This window comes from Dromiciops gliroides, chromosome 6 (genome assembly GCF_019393635.1).
Source record: "Dromiciops gliroides isolate mDroGli1 chromosome 6, mDroGli1.pri, whole genome shotgun sequence".
NCBI lineage: Eukaryota > Metazoa > Chordata > Mammalia > Microbiotheria > Microbiotheriidae > Dromiciops > Dromiciops gliroides.
Window position 1 is genome coordinate 87,222,811 of NC_057866.1, and position 14,550 is coordinate 87,237,360.

At 36.3% G+C, this 14,550-nt stretch overlaps 1 protein-coding gene across 1 annotated transcript in view; it reads left to right on the forward strand.

Annotated features, from left to right (window-relative positions):
• Positions 1-14,550, forward strand: part of EVC (EvC ciliary complex subunit 1) — a 138,338-nt gene that overhangs the window by 30,797 nt on the left and 92,991 nt on the right. The window contains exons 5-7 of the mRNA XM_043971603.1: positions 3,332-3,416; positions 5,549-5,647; positions 10,486-10,623. Of these exons, the coding sequence (XP_043827538.1) occupies positions 3,332-3,416; positions 5,549-5,647; positions 10,486-10,623 (322 nt within the window). The remainder of the gene's footprint in view (positions 1-3,331; positions 3,417-5,548; positions 5,648-10,485; positions 10,624-14,550) is intronic.

The following is a 14,550-nucleotide window of genomic DNA, read 5'->3' on the forward strand; positions in this document are numbered from 1 at the left end:
GTTGTATAAATTGCTACCTTGATTTTGCTCACTTCACTCTGTATCAGTTGACACATGGCTTCCTGGATTTTTCTGAAACTGCGCCTTTCACAATTTTCTATGATGTAACAATATTCCATTGTATCCATAATTTGTTCAGCTATTTCCCAGTTGCTGCGCATCCCCTTAAAGAAAAAGAGATGCTATAGATATCTTTTTACATATGTGTCCTTTTCCTCTTTAAGATAATATAGACCTGGGGGCAGCTAGGTGGCACAGTGGATAAAGCACTGGCCCTGGATTCAGGAGGACATGAATTCAAATCCAGCCTCAGACGCTTGAGACTTACCAGCTGTGTGACCTTGGGCAAGTCACTTAACCATCATTGCCCTGCCAAAAAAAAGATAATATAGACCTTTTTAGAGGTATATCTGATTCAAAGGATATATGCTCACCTTAGTGACTTTGGGGGCACACTTCCAAATTGCTTTCACAGTTCTACCATCAGTGCATTAACATGCCTGTTCACCCACAGCCCCTCCAATTTTCATAATTTCTCCCCTTTTTTGTCATCTTTACTAATCTGATGGGCATGAGGTAAAACCTCAGATTTCTTTAATTTCTACTTCCCTAACTGTTAATAATTTGGATCATTCTTTCATACAGTTGTTAATATTTGGATTGTTTTCCTCTTAAAAGTGCCTATTGGGGGGCAGCTAGGCGGTGCAGTGGATAAAGCACTGGCCCTGGATTCAGGAGGACCTGAGTTCAAATCCAACCTCAGACACTTAACACTTACTAGCTGTGTGACCCTGGGCAAGTCACTTAACCCCAATTGCCTCACCAAAAAAAAAAGTGCCTATTTGTAATCTTTGATAATATGAGAAGTAATTCTTATTCTAAATATTTCCTTATATATTTTGGATATGAGGCCTTTATCAGAGAAACATTGCAATGAGTGTTAGAGAGGGGTATTTTCTCAGCTTTCCTGTGGGCCCAAGCTCAGTCATTATAATAGCATGGCATTCAGTTTCATTTATTTTATTGTTCTGACATTTATATTGTTCTTGTAATTATCATATGTATTATTGCCTTGCTTATTTATTTTTACATGTTAATTTCTATTATGCTCAACTTACCATGATCCCAATTCCAGTTTTCTCATTATATGTTTCCCTCATTCTCTGTCATATAATCTCTAAGCTCCTTTCTTCAACATGTTTCTCTAACATGTACTGTCTTAACACTCCAGTGGCAACAATTCCTTGCTTGGCTTCCTAGATAATTTTCAGCCTGACTTCAAATACTGGTCCTAGCAGTAGAAAACTTTCTTCCCATCCTGTAGAGATTTTATCCTTAGCTTACTCTTCACTTAACCTCCAATGCTTCTCATTCCTTATTACTTTGTCACTATGAGTCAGAAACTAGAGCTTGTTAATCCTGTCCTTACATTCCCATCCCCTCATTTGATTGTCTCCCTTTTTCTCTTTCAGACTTTCTATCTCCTCCTGTTTTTTTGCTTTAAAGTTCAACCATGGATCTCATTTTCAACTATTTCTCTCTAGGGCTGATACCTTTTAGATATTTTTTGTTTGTTTTTTTGCGGGGCAATAAGCGTCAAATGACTTGCCCAGGGTCACACAGCTAGTCAGTGTCAAGGGTCTGAGGCCAGATTTGAACTCAGGTCCTCCTGAATCCAGGGCCGGTGCTTTATCCACTGCAAGACCTAGCTGCCCCTAGACATTGTTAATATAATATTCATCTTATTCTTCCATTTGCACACTGCACTCTCTTAGATGTCATTTCATAATGATCAAACACTTTACACTTTTTTTAATGAGTAGTCATTATCTCTTGGTTTTTCTCTATCTTCTAAATGAAGAAATGAATATAAGTCATGGGGCTTAGCAAGAGAACTCTGGACCGCTCTTAATCATCTCAAAACATTACACAAAATGGACAATATAACCTAAATTGTTCAGGAAGATAAGTTAAGAGGCTAATGCATGAAATATAATGTGTGAAACCTGCTGAATGTAAAGTTAGAAATTCTCCCTTTGAGTCCTCCCATTCCTTCTGACTAGTTGTATGTATGACCTTGAGCATGTCAGTTCATCCCTAAATGCCTTGGATTCCTCTGTAAGATGAGCAAAATGATGCTTATGACACCTACACAATTTAGAGAGCAGGTCTAAGGCTTAGATGAAGCATTGCATGTCAAAGCACTTTGCTACTATAAAATGCTTCATTGTTATTTTTACTAGGTTGTTATTGTTGTTGTTGCTTTACATTTACTTTCCTTGATAGATGTACTAAACTTGATGTCACTGGAAGAGCAACTTCTCCTGCCCTTACTTACCTTGTTATTGGTCTTTGAGTAGCCACAGTGCATAGTGGACAGAGTGCTATGCCTTTGAATCATGAGGCCTAGGGTCAAATTCTGTCTGTGACACTGACTATGTGGCACTGGGAAAGACATCCATCTCTCTAAGGCTCAGTTTTCTCAACTGTATAATGAGAGGTTAGACCAGATCAGGGCTTCTTAATCATTTTTGTTTCATGAATCCTTTGTCAATCTGGTATAACTTACGGACCCTTCAGAATAACTTTTTACATGAATAAATATTTATAATTTATTATAATTATATTTATTATTATAATTCTTCTAATATAATAATATTTATAATTACAAAGGAAACCAATTATATTAAAATACAGTTATATATGGATATGTATATATATATATACACATATGTATATATGTCTATATGTATATATACATCCATTTTTTTTTTGGCAGGGCAATGAAGGTTAAGTGACTTGTCCAGGGTCACACAGCTAGTGTCAAGTGTCTGAGCCTGAATTTGAACTCAGGTCCTCCTGAATCCAGGGCCGGTGCTTTATCCACTGTGCCACCTAGCTGCCCCCTACACTTTTTTTTAATTTTCACAAAGCACAGGGTTAAGAACCCCTTGACTGGATAACATTTCAGTGACCTTTCAGTTCCATGCTTTATGATCTTTAAAACCATGATGATAATATTGTTTTTACCTTCCTCACAGGGTTGTAGAAAATAAAGTATTTTGTCACCCTTGGCATGTTATAGAAATATAAACTCTTTTTCTATCATTCATCCTTGGTCAAAGTTTGGTTTAATTTTTTTAAGCTGAGTTTTGATTTACACTAATATCTCAGGAAGACAGTAGGAAAATGAAAAGGCATTAGACATGATTTATATAAATGATCCAGCACTAAAGTTAACAACAGAAATTGGTCAGTGTTTTACTAATGAAGTTTCACTGGAGTCATTTATTTCATTCACTATGATAAAGTTTCTTGTTTTTTATTTCAGTTTTGATATTAGTTTGTGTCTGCATAGCCTTCATCTGAAAAGCCTTTTACTCTTAGACAAGGAACTGAGGCAGGAAAAAAACATGGTGAGTGGAAAATGATTTTATGTATTTTTTTTACTGACTATGAATATGATTTTATTGGAAAATGTAAGTGTTTTACACTGTTGAGAAGCAGAAATAGTTGTGGTGGGTGCCCCTTCACCAGCAAGCTAGATGACCACTTGTCAAGCATTCCATAGAAGAGATTCTTATTTCTGTATGGGATCTTCTAGGTGGTCTCTAACGTGCCTGCGATCTCTGTGAATGAATGAATATACTATTTTGTTCACATAGCCTATAGCACCTTCCTCTGTTAACATCTTCCCAGTCAACTCATCATATGGTAAAAAGCAACTCTGGGTCCTCCAAGATTAAGACAGACAAAAGAGAACCAGCTCTGATGGGTCCTACCAATGTGAAAAGACTTTTTGTGTGGGGTCTGGGGACCTTATAAGGAGGAGCCAAGCAAAAGAGAGAGAGCCCTTGATCACAAGAGGATTATGCCTCAGGGAACCCATTTATTCTGACCAAGAAATCCCTAAGAATGCAAAGGTGTGCTTGCAGTAATTAGGATCTGCTTGGGTAGATGGTGTGTCACAAAGTAAAGAAATCAGGGGATCTTAAAATATTGAGTTGTGTGATGTAATATTAAGCCCTCTGTCTAGAAAGAAAAAAATATATATTTTATTCAAACCTCTTTAAAAATGTTTTTAATTTATTAAAATTATTTCATTGTTTTTTGTGCACACATGTCCTTTAGTCTAAAATGATGTACCGAAAGATAGCCTTTAGGTTTCTATATGGCTCTTGAAAACTATGTTTTCTGATTGGGGAATCTAAAGAGCAAAGAACGAGTATCTTAATGAAAGCAATATGATACCCTTTGAAATAGCTAAAATAATATTATAAGACAACAATAAGGAGAAAGACAGGCATTGTAAATCAATTTTTTCTTAAATAAATGATTTTATTGATTTAAAAAAAAACATCACCATAACTTCCCAGTGCCCTCTCTGCCCCCAACAATAGAAACTTCCCTTGCAAAAAAACAAACCAAACAAAACAAGATAACTAACTGTTCTTGATAACATGTGTCTAATTCCGCACCCACGGTTTACCACCATTCTGCATATTTGTCATTTTACTTTTTTTTTCATATTAGACAATCTGATCAGTATGATGCATTTTAATTTTCCTTTCTCTAATAAATAATGATTTTAGAGCACTTTTTCATGTGACTGTATTTAGTTTTGATTTCTTTTTCTGACAACTGCCTATTCATATCCTTTGACCATTTATTAATTAGGGAATGACTTGTAATCTTATAAATTTGACCCATTTTTCCATATATTTGATAAATGAGGCTTTTATCAGAGAAACTTGCTGTAAAAAAGTCTTTTCCCAGTTTCCTATCTTCATTTTAGTCTTGGCTGCATTGGTTTTGTTTGTGCAAAACCTTTTTTTAAAAAAAATTTGAAGTAATCAAAATTATCCATTTTTACATCCCATAATGCTCTCTATCTCTTATTTGGTCATAAATTATTCCCTTATTCACAAATCTGACAGATAAAAATTTCCAGGCTCCCCTAATTTGCTTTTGACATTGCCCTTTATGTTTAAATCATGTACCCATTTTGACCTTACCTTGATATACCATGTGAGAGATGTTAGTCTGTACATGGTTTCTGCCCTGCAATCTTTGTGAAATATTGATTTTTTTTTTGCCTCAAATCTTGAGTCTTTGGGTTTGTCAAACACTAGATTATTATGGTCATTTATTACTGTCTATTGTGTACCTACTCAACTTCACTGATTTCCAACTCTATTTCTTAGCCAGTACCAGATTGTTTTGATGATTACCTCTTTATAATGCAGTTTGAGATCTGGTATGGCTAGGATACCTTCCTTTAATTCTTTTTCCCCCCTGTGATTCGCTTGATAGTCTTGACTTTTTGTTCTTCCCAATAAATTTTGTTATTCTTTTTCTAGTTCTGTAAAATAGTTGTTTCTTTTTTATGTTTGACTTTTTTTTTAGCTCTCACTTTCTATGTAATACGGTAACTTCCAGGACTGATGCTCTAATACTCTATAATGTTTTCCTTTAAAAAGTCAAGTAACTTTACTACAAAGATAGATTAAAAAATGGTCTTGAGTTATTATTTTTCCTCATTTGATAGATGTTTATCCAGATCCTCAAAATGTCCATAAGTGATATTCTTCCAAAGAAGAAAACTGGTGATGACTTGTATCAAAAGATCATTTCAAAACAAGAAATGGTAAGAGGTACAACTAACATGTCAAAGAAACATTTTTAGTAAGGCTCAAGTTGCTCTTATTTTAACCAACTAACATACTGCTGATGACAACTAAGTGTTCTCTCTAACATCTAGAATTTTGAAAATGAATGTAGATTACAAATATTTTTTAAAGATATGTATTTATATCCTTTGCACATAAAGAACCTCTTGATATTTCCTGCAAAATATTAGTGACTGCTAAAAAAGATCATCTATGGGGTGGGCCAAAAGTCATAAAGGGATCTGATATTTACAAAACTTTTTGAAAATTATTTTTCTTTATTTCATATATATTCAATATACACTGTATACAATGCAATATTATATTAAAAATAAAAATAAGGGTTATTCAATATTTTTGGTTTTGGGGGTTTTTTTTGCAGGGCAATGAGGGCTAAGTGACTTGCCCAGGGTCACATAGCTAGTGTCACGTGTCTGAGGCTGGATTTGAATTCAGGTGATCAATAGTAGTTCTAGAGTCTGAGGAAAAAGGTTCAAATCCTCTCTCTGCCTCTTACAAGTCCTTTAAATTCTCTGGGACTCAGTTTCCCCATTTTCAAAATGGGAGGATTGGACTGCATGATTTCTCAAGTTCTTTCCAGCTCCAATTCTTTGATCTATAATCCCATTCATTCTATAAATGTTGTGGTCTAGTCCTCATTTTTTATCATCTGCAGAACTTAAGGATTGATTGTTGTTATGGTTTTACCTGACATTTTTCTTTTTAAATTTTATATCCAGACCTGTGATCAGTCCAAGCAGCTAGGTGATACAGTAGATAGAGCATTGGGCTTGGAGTCTCAAAGACCTAAATACAAATAAGGCCTTAGACAGTTACTAGGGATGACCATAGACATCTTGCTTAATCTCAGTCTTTCTCAATTTCCTCTTCTGTAGAGATAATGATAGCATCTACATGACAATCAAATGAAATCTCTTTTCTGAGCTGTATAAACCTGAAAGTGCTATATAACTGTTACTATTATTATCATCATCTAGCTATTATTTATTGACATTGGAATGCTCCCAGTATTGAAACTCCATCCACTCACATAGAGTACCAGTTCCTTTGTAACATAGATTCTTTTTTTTTTTTTTTTTTTTTGCGGAGCAATGGGGGTTAAGTGACTTGCCCGGGGTCACACAGCTGGTAAGTGTCAAGTGTATGAGGCCAGATTTGAACTCAGGTACTCCTGAATCCAGGGCCAGTGCTTTGTCCACTGCACCACCTAGCTGTCCTCCACAACATAGATTCTTAAAGTTGTCTGGAGGAACTTACAGGTTATGTGACTTGCCCATGGTCTCCCAGAAAGTATCTGGCAGATGTAGCACTGAAATCCAAGTCTTCGTCATTCCTAGGTCAGTCTTCTTTCCTCTGTACCATCCTGCCCAAAAGACTTTAAAAATATAAACCTCTCTATAAGTACGTTATTTTCTTTGTGAAATGTCATTTTAAAACAAACAACAATTTTAGAAATGTTGCACATTTCCCATTGTTCATGGTGATGAGCTACCTACTAAGTGGCACTCTTAAACTGATGGGAAATGATCCAGAGAGGCATCAAAGATAAGCAGAAGGATGGTGCCTTTAAAGACAGAAGACAGAAAAGCTGGGCTCAAGTGCTCCTGCTGACACCCATTATCTCTCTGATCTTGGAAAATGCACTTTGTCTTTCTGACTGAGACATTCTTCCCTCCTGATGTATAAATGGTACTCTCAAAGCTTCACTACATGATTGTGGTAAAGAAAGTGCTTTGTAAACTAGATCAATGTGAGCCGGTATTAATATATGGAAGATTTATGGGAAGGCAAATACAAGAATCTCACAAGATGACAAGGTGTGGAAGAGCTGAAATGAACACTCATGGGAGGCAGCTACATGGCACAGTGGATAAAGTACTGGCCCTGGATTCAGGAGGACCTGGGTTCAAATGTGACCTCAGACACTTGACACTTACCAGCTGTGTGACCCTGGGCAAGTCTCTTAACTTTCATTGCCCTGCCTTCCTCCCCTCACCAAAAAAAAAAAACAAAAAATCAAAACCACTCATGGAAGGAGTACCCTCCCTAATGAAAGCCCTGATCTAGCATACGGAATCATCCAGATGGGGGAAAATGTAATGATATATTGGTGCTTAAAATGCCCTCTTTTTTCATTTCTTATTCACTTTTGATAAATGCCAAATTTCATATTTGTGCTCATTTTCTCTTTTACTCATGATTTTTATTTTTAAATTAAAACTCTGGGGGAAAGTTACAGTGTGTGTGTGTGTGTGTGTGTGTGTGTGTGTGTGTGTAGTATGTATTGATATAGATATTGTTATTCTCTTAAAAACAATAACTACTAAAAGGAAGTCATCACTTTTTTAAAAAATGGGATCATGAAATTAGAACAATAAAGATACACAAGAGGATCATATCACACTAACTAGTTCTGGGTAGGAATGGTGCCCCATCCCTTTTTTTTTTCTTTCTTACCCAGAGCCTATCATAGGGCTATATACAGTAGGTGCTCCATAAATACAAAGGTATATGGTAAGTTGTAAGTTGCCAGGAGGATATACCAACAATAATTCCTGAAGAAGAAGTGATAATAAATGCATCAGCGATGATGACCAGGAAAGGAGCTAGGTAAGTCATGCCATGAGTGTAAGGAAGTGTGCTCCTGGTTTCCAAGAAATATTAAAAATACAGATGAATAAGACAGGACTTCTGAGATGTAAAGAATTATAAGAAATAATCCCTGAACTCCTAGACCACCACACACATATATATGTTAGAAACATATAGGAATATATGTGTGTATATACACATACATACATGCACATAATACAACATTCCCCAGAGTTCTAAATAAAAAATAAAAATCATTGAATAAAGAGAAATTGAGCAAAAATGTGAAGTTTGACATTTATCAAAAATGATTATTAAATGAAGAAAAAAGTCATAATACCAAAACACCATATTCTTTTCTTATCAGGATGCTTTGTTGTGTGTATATAGACACATATACACAAACACATATTTATGTATGTATGCATGTATGTATGTATGTTTGTATGTGTGTATGATTCCCACCCCCCAAATACCATTAGTTTTATTCTCACTATTATAAAAACTTCCTCCTCATCATATAAATTCAATTTGATAAATGTCAGTTATATTCTAGGCACTTTGGAGATTCAAGGAATTATGACACAGTCCTTGTCTTCCTGGTGCTTCTAGTCGAAGAGTTGAATGTAGCATCACATAGATAAACATAATGCAAAAGGGAATATGCTAGTAAGAGAAATACAAGGTGCTATAAGAGGTTTAAGAAGGAAGAACATGTTCCTAATTCAAAAATAGCTATGGACACACCTCCAATGGACAGGGACATGGGCATTTTCTCTCTAATAATAACAGTGAAAATTTCGAATATTCCCTGATTATTATTTCATGTAAGTTCTCATATGGGATCCTCACAACAACTCTGAAATAGGAATTGTAAATACTTTTATCCCTATTTCCCAGATAAAGAAACTGAAGCTTATTAAGATTTAGTGCTTTATGCAAGGCCACATAAGTAAATACCATATGATCTGGAAAGTAGGTCATAAGACTTCTGATCTAGTGCTCTTGCCATGGTGCCAACATATCTTAGACTGTTAAAATATAATGAAAAATATACCATCAGGAGTAAGGCATGATGCCTACTTCTTTTAGGAAATTCTATATAAAGGCAGGTAGATTGACACAATGGATGGAGCACTAGGACTAGAGTCAGGAAGACTCATCTCCCTAAGTTCAAATCTGGCCTTAGACACTGTGTGACCCTGGGAAAGTCATTTAACATCATTTGTCTCAGTTTCCTCACCTGTAAAAGGAGCTAGAGAAGGGAATGACAAACCATTCCAGTGTCTCTGACAATGATGTCATGAAGAGTTGGACATGACTGAAAAACACCTTAACATCTGAAACATTGGATGAGAGAAATGTTGATTTAAATATATATATTTGTAGAGGATATTTGGAAGTTAGAAACCCTGGCCCTTAAGTTACTATGGGTAAAATGAAAAGAACCTGCAACTCAGAGTCTAAAGAACCCAGGTTCAAATCCCATCATGTTTTCATCGAATTGTAAGCTTCTTATGGGTAGGGGATGACTTTTGCCTCATTTTGTGTTCCCAGTATTTAACACAGTGCCTGGCACATAGCCAGTATTAAGAAATGTTTATTTGTTGCTGCTTATGACTATATGACCATGTGAAAGCTAGTTATCCCCTCTTGTCCTCAGTTTCCTTATTTGTAAAAAAAAAAGTGAGGCTAGATAATGTCTAAGTTCCCTTCCATCTCTAAAGCACATTATCCTCTCACTAAATGTTATGAATAACTTGAGTAAATAATGTTGAACCTCAAATGCCTAATGTGTAAGATAAGGATGACAATGCTTGAATTTATTTTAGAGGATTTTATGAGATAAATATTTTGTAAGCCTTAAAATGCCCTAGGATAATGAGTTATGATTATAAATATAAAAGCTTATGGGCATTTTTTTTGTGGGCAATGAGGGTTAAGTGACTTGCCAGGTTCACACACCTAGTAAGTCTCAAGTGTCTGAGGCTGGATTTGAACTCAGGTCCTCCTTAATCCTTGGCAGGTGCTTTATCCACTGTGCCACCTAGCTGCCCCAGCCTTATGGGCATTTTAATCAAGAATGAATAATTTTCTTTTTGCGTGTGTGTTGCAGCTAAGATTATGGAGGAAATATTTTTCTTCCTGGTGTTCAATATGTTATTGTCATTTTAATTTGTGGTGTTTTTATTTTTATTTTCAGGATTTGGAAGAATTAGAGAACCAGACTCAGTCCAAACTATCAAACACAGAGATGGTGGGTGCTGATAATTCGGAATATTCAACACTGGAGGATATTGAAAGGAAAGAAAGAGAATACTCAGAACATATAATAGATAATGTACGTACAGAGTTTTATTTCCCTTGCAAAGCTTATAATATAAAAGAAGAAAAAAAACCTTTTTTTCCTCCACTGGGCAATTAAATTGGTTAAATAAAAAGGACTGAGCTTGAAATCTTGTTAGACACTTTCCTTCCCTTTCGGGACTTATTTATCTGGTTTCTAAAGGTAAGTGGTAGAGAAGGTATAATTAAGGTTCAAAGATTCACAGAAAGAAAATTTGTTTAAGTGTCCTGTCCTTTGTGAGTATCTTAGATGACTCTTTCGTAATTCAAACTGGAAATTGTTGGAGTTTTTCCTGACAATCTTGCTCCCTCTTGGGGTAGAGGAAATTCCATCTGGGAACTTTATGTCCTAGAGACCCTTCTTGGAAAGCTCCTTTGGAAGTGGGGTTGGAGACGGGGCACAAGAGGAATAGTGCTTTGGGTCAAGATGTATAGTGGAAAGATTAGGTTAGGAATTAAGGGGCTTGGGTCCAAATCCAGATTTTGCTACTTAATCTATTTAATCTCTAACCCATACATGACATTGCACGTCCTAGCATGGCCTTTCAGAATCCTGACCTGTGGCCTCTCATGCTGGCTATGGGCCATTCACTCTCTCTGGGCTGACTTCACCTGAAACTTCCATGAAATGGGCAGGACTCAGAGAAAGACTATCACATGGAGAGAGAAGGGAAAGGCATAAAGATTCATATAGTGCATACTATGGTCCAGGTATTCAGCAAAGTGATTTTTTTTTTTACAAATATTGTCTCATTTAATGTTTACAACTACCCTGGGAGATAGGTGCTATTATTACCTCCCATTTTACAGTTGAGGAAACTGAGGCAAACAGTGGGTAAGTGACCTACCTAGGGTCACACAGCTAGTAAGTATCTGAGCCCAGATTTGAACTCAGGTCTTTCTGACTCCAATCTCAGAACTCTATTAACTGTGCCACCGAGATATGAGAGAGACACAGAGAAACAGAAACTGGAAAGAGGAGGAAGAACTTGGGAAGTTTAGCTTAGGCTATGATCACTGCCTTCAAATTGGAAAAGAAGATAGACATCGATGCAGATTTGAATCCCAGCTAACACCAAATAGCTATATGACCTCGGGCAAGATACTTCACCACTCTTTACCTCAGTTTCCTCACTGGTAATAGTGTCTCCTCACTTGAAAATTCACCATTGAAAAATTGTTCATATGGGGCTCTCACACTACTGCTTTATATGCATGATTTGAAGCAGAGTTGGCAATTACCAACCCATGACTGGTATAATGGATGTAATTGGACTCTTTGTTCTGTGAAAATCTTTACAAAGCCAAAAAACCTGGCCGCAGCCCTGACACAGTTTGCCACCTATTAGGCAGAATTAATAACTGGTATTGAGGGTTCAGTTTCTTTTAAATATACTCTTTCACTCCCTTTGGTTGCTCACCTCTAGGGACTGTAAATAGTAATAATCATCATATAAATGCAGCATTTCAAACAATGGTGACATAATTACAATTTTATTAATGTATATATCCTTGTAACTTTATAGATTACAATATTCAATTCTGCCATTTCTGTTTTGAAATTGGCTTCAAATAGAATATGGAGTTTGGTATCTGTTGGTGATTAGTTTTTGGTTCAGTGATTGCTAAGCTAGGACTTTTGTGATTTAAAAATTAAACAAAAAAACCAAACCAAACCAAAAAAAAAAAAAAAGTTCAGGATTCTCAGTTTGATTAAAGAGTAAGAGGAGATGTATCACCTTCGCTTTGCTCTCAGAACTTAAGACGTATATATGCTAGAGTGTGATAAACTCCATTCAACTGAATGAATCAGCAGTATAAAATGGCAAGTAAAGAAGCCACTGTGATCAATAGAAGTCTACTGGGAAGGAATTGGGATAGGCCTGCTGTTCTCTGCCCCAGGCCACAACAATTGGAGTATTGTACTCTGTTCTGGGTGTGACATTCAGTACTTACATTGACAGCCTGGAATATGCCTAAAGGATAAATGCAAGGGCAAGGAGACTGACATGGCAACCAAGCATTAGTCAAAGGAGCAGTAAGACAGAAAAACAAAGAAAATTTTGGTTCAGTGAAAGAACAGTCCATCGATAAGAGGAATCTAATAATGTAATTGCTGTCTTGAGAAGTAGGAACTTCACTACCAGAATTTGAACCACTAGCCCAGTGAACACAAGCCATACATAATGCAATAAATTCTGGAATAATCAGAGAATTGGGCCTATTCCTCAGAGTTTATTAAAACTGAATTTAGCCTGTGTTGATATGATAACTTCTGGCATTCCTCTGCCTTTGCCCTTAAATTTGTGCCCAACTCTTTGTGACCCCATTTGGGGTTTTCTTGGCAAAGATATGGAAGTGGTTTACCATTTTCTTCTCCAGCTCATTTTACATATGAGGAAAGCAAGGCAGGGTTAATTGACTTGCCCAAGGTGACATAATTAGTAAGTTTCTAAAGCCAGATTTTGAACTCTGGAAGATGAGTCTTCCTGACTTCAGGCCTGTGACTCTATCCACTGGGCCACCTAGTTTCCCCGATGTTTCCTGGAATTTTTAAAAAACCCACTTCAAACTTTTCCTACAAAATTGATCTTTCATCGATAACAAATATGCTCATTGCCAATTAAAAGGAGCACTTGGTAGGCAGAATACTTTGTGGTTGCTCACCTCAGTTCTGTCCATGGAAACAAAAATAAGAAAGAAAGCAAAAAGTATCTTTTCTAATCCATCATGATGCCTCTAATTAGACCAAAGCATGACATAGAGTTGTGCTCATTATTTAGCTTTTAATCACCTTTGACATTCCTCCACTATGAGAGCAGGGATTGTCTTACTATTAATATTATCAGCACTTAGACTTAATACAGTGAATTGCACATTGAAAATGCTTTAACATTCTTTATTCATTGATTCCTTCATCCTATGTAATTGTTCTCCCTTGGATTCCTATGTATTTTATACAGTGAAAAATGAAATTCTAAGAAAGAATCCCTAGGCTTGACCAGACTTCCAGAGGGGTCCTTGGCACAAAAATGGTTATGAATCCCAGTTTTAGGGATATTTCAATGTTCTAAGTATATGAGATTTTATTACTCTCCAGCTGTGCAGATGATAGACCCATCTCTTAAATTTCCAACACCTAGTGGCCAGTCTTTTGAGGAGAAGTCTTCTGATGGGAGGTACTAGCAATGCAAAGATGAAGCCTTAAAACCCCTAATATCCTGAAGTTTTGGTATATGGGAAGCCATGCAAACAAGTAACCATTCTATAAGAAGCAAGGGAGGTATGGAAAGTTATGTCATTTACTAAGAGGGCAAAGTTATTTCTGCTGCATAGGGGGAAGGTGGTAGGAATAAACACTGATTTCAAGGAAGAGAAGACATTTGAACTGAGCTGTGTAGGGTAGATGGTATTTAGAAAGAGTGAAATAGGCTATTGAGGGAATATGCTATTGGGGTCATGGGTCTAGAGCCCTTAAGTCAAATCTAAAACCTAACAACTGACTATTACTTTAGACCAGTCACTTCCCACACTAAGCCTGAGTTTTTTCATCTGAAAATCTCTAAGGACCTTCTCACCTTTAATTTTATGATTTTATACAGTGAAACTGATGGAGTAGGAGGAAGGCATTCTATGTGGACGAAAGGATATAAATAAAAGCACAGAAGTGACAGGTTAGGATGTTTAATTCAACTCAATGGACATATAAGTGACAAGTTAGGATGTTTAATTTGATTCAAGAGCATTTAAGTACCCAATCTTTTCAAGTAAAGCATATCTTTCCAGTCTCTTTACACATTGCTCTCCTCCATGTACTCTATGGTCCAGCTATATTGGCCTGCTTTCTCATCCTCAAACAATCCATCATCTATGTACTGCCTCTGAATCTCACCAGCTGTTCCCAGTGCCTAGAATACTCTTT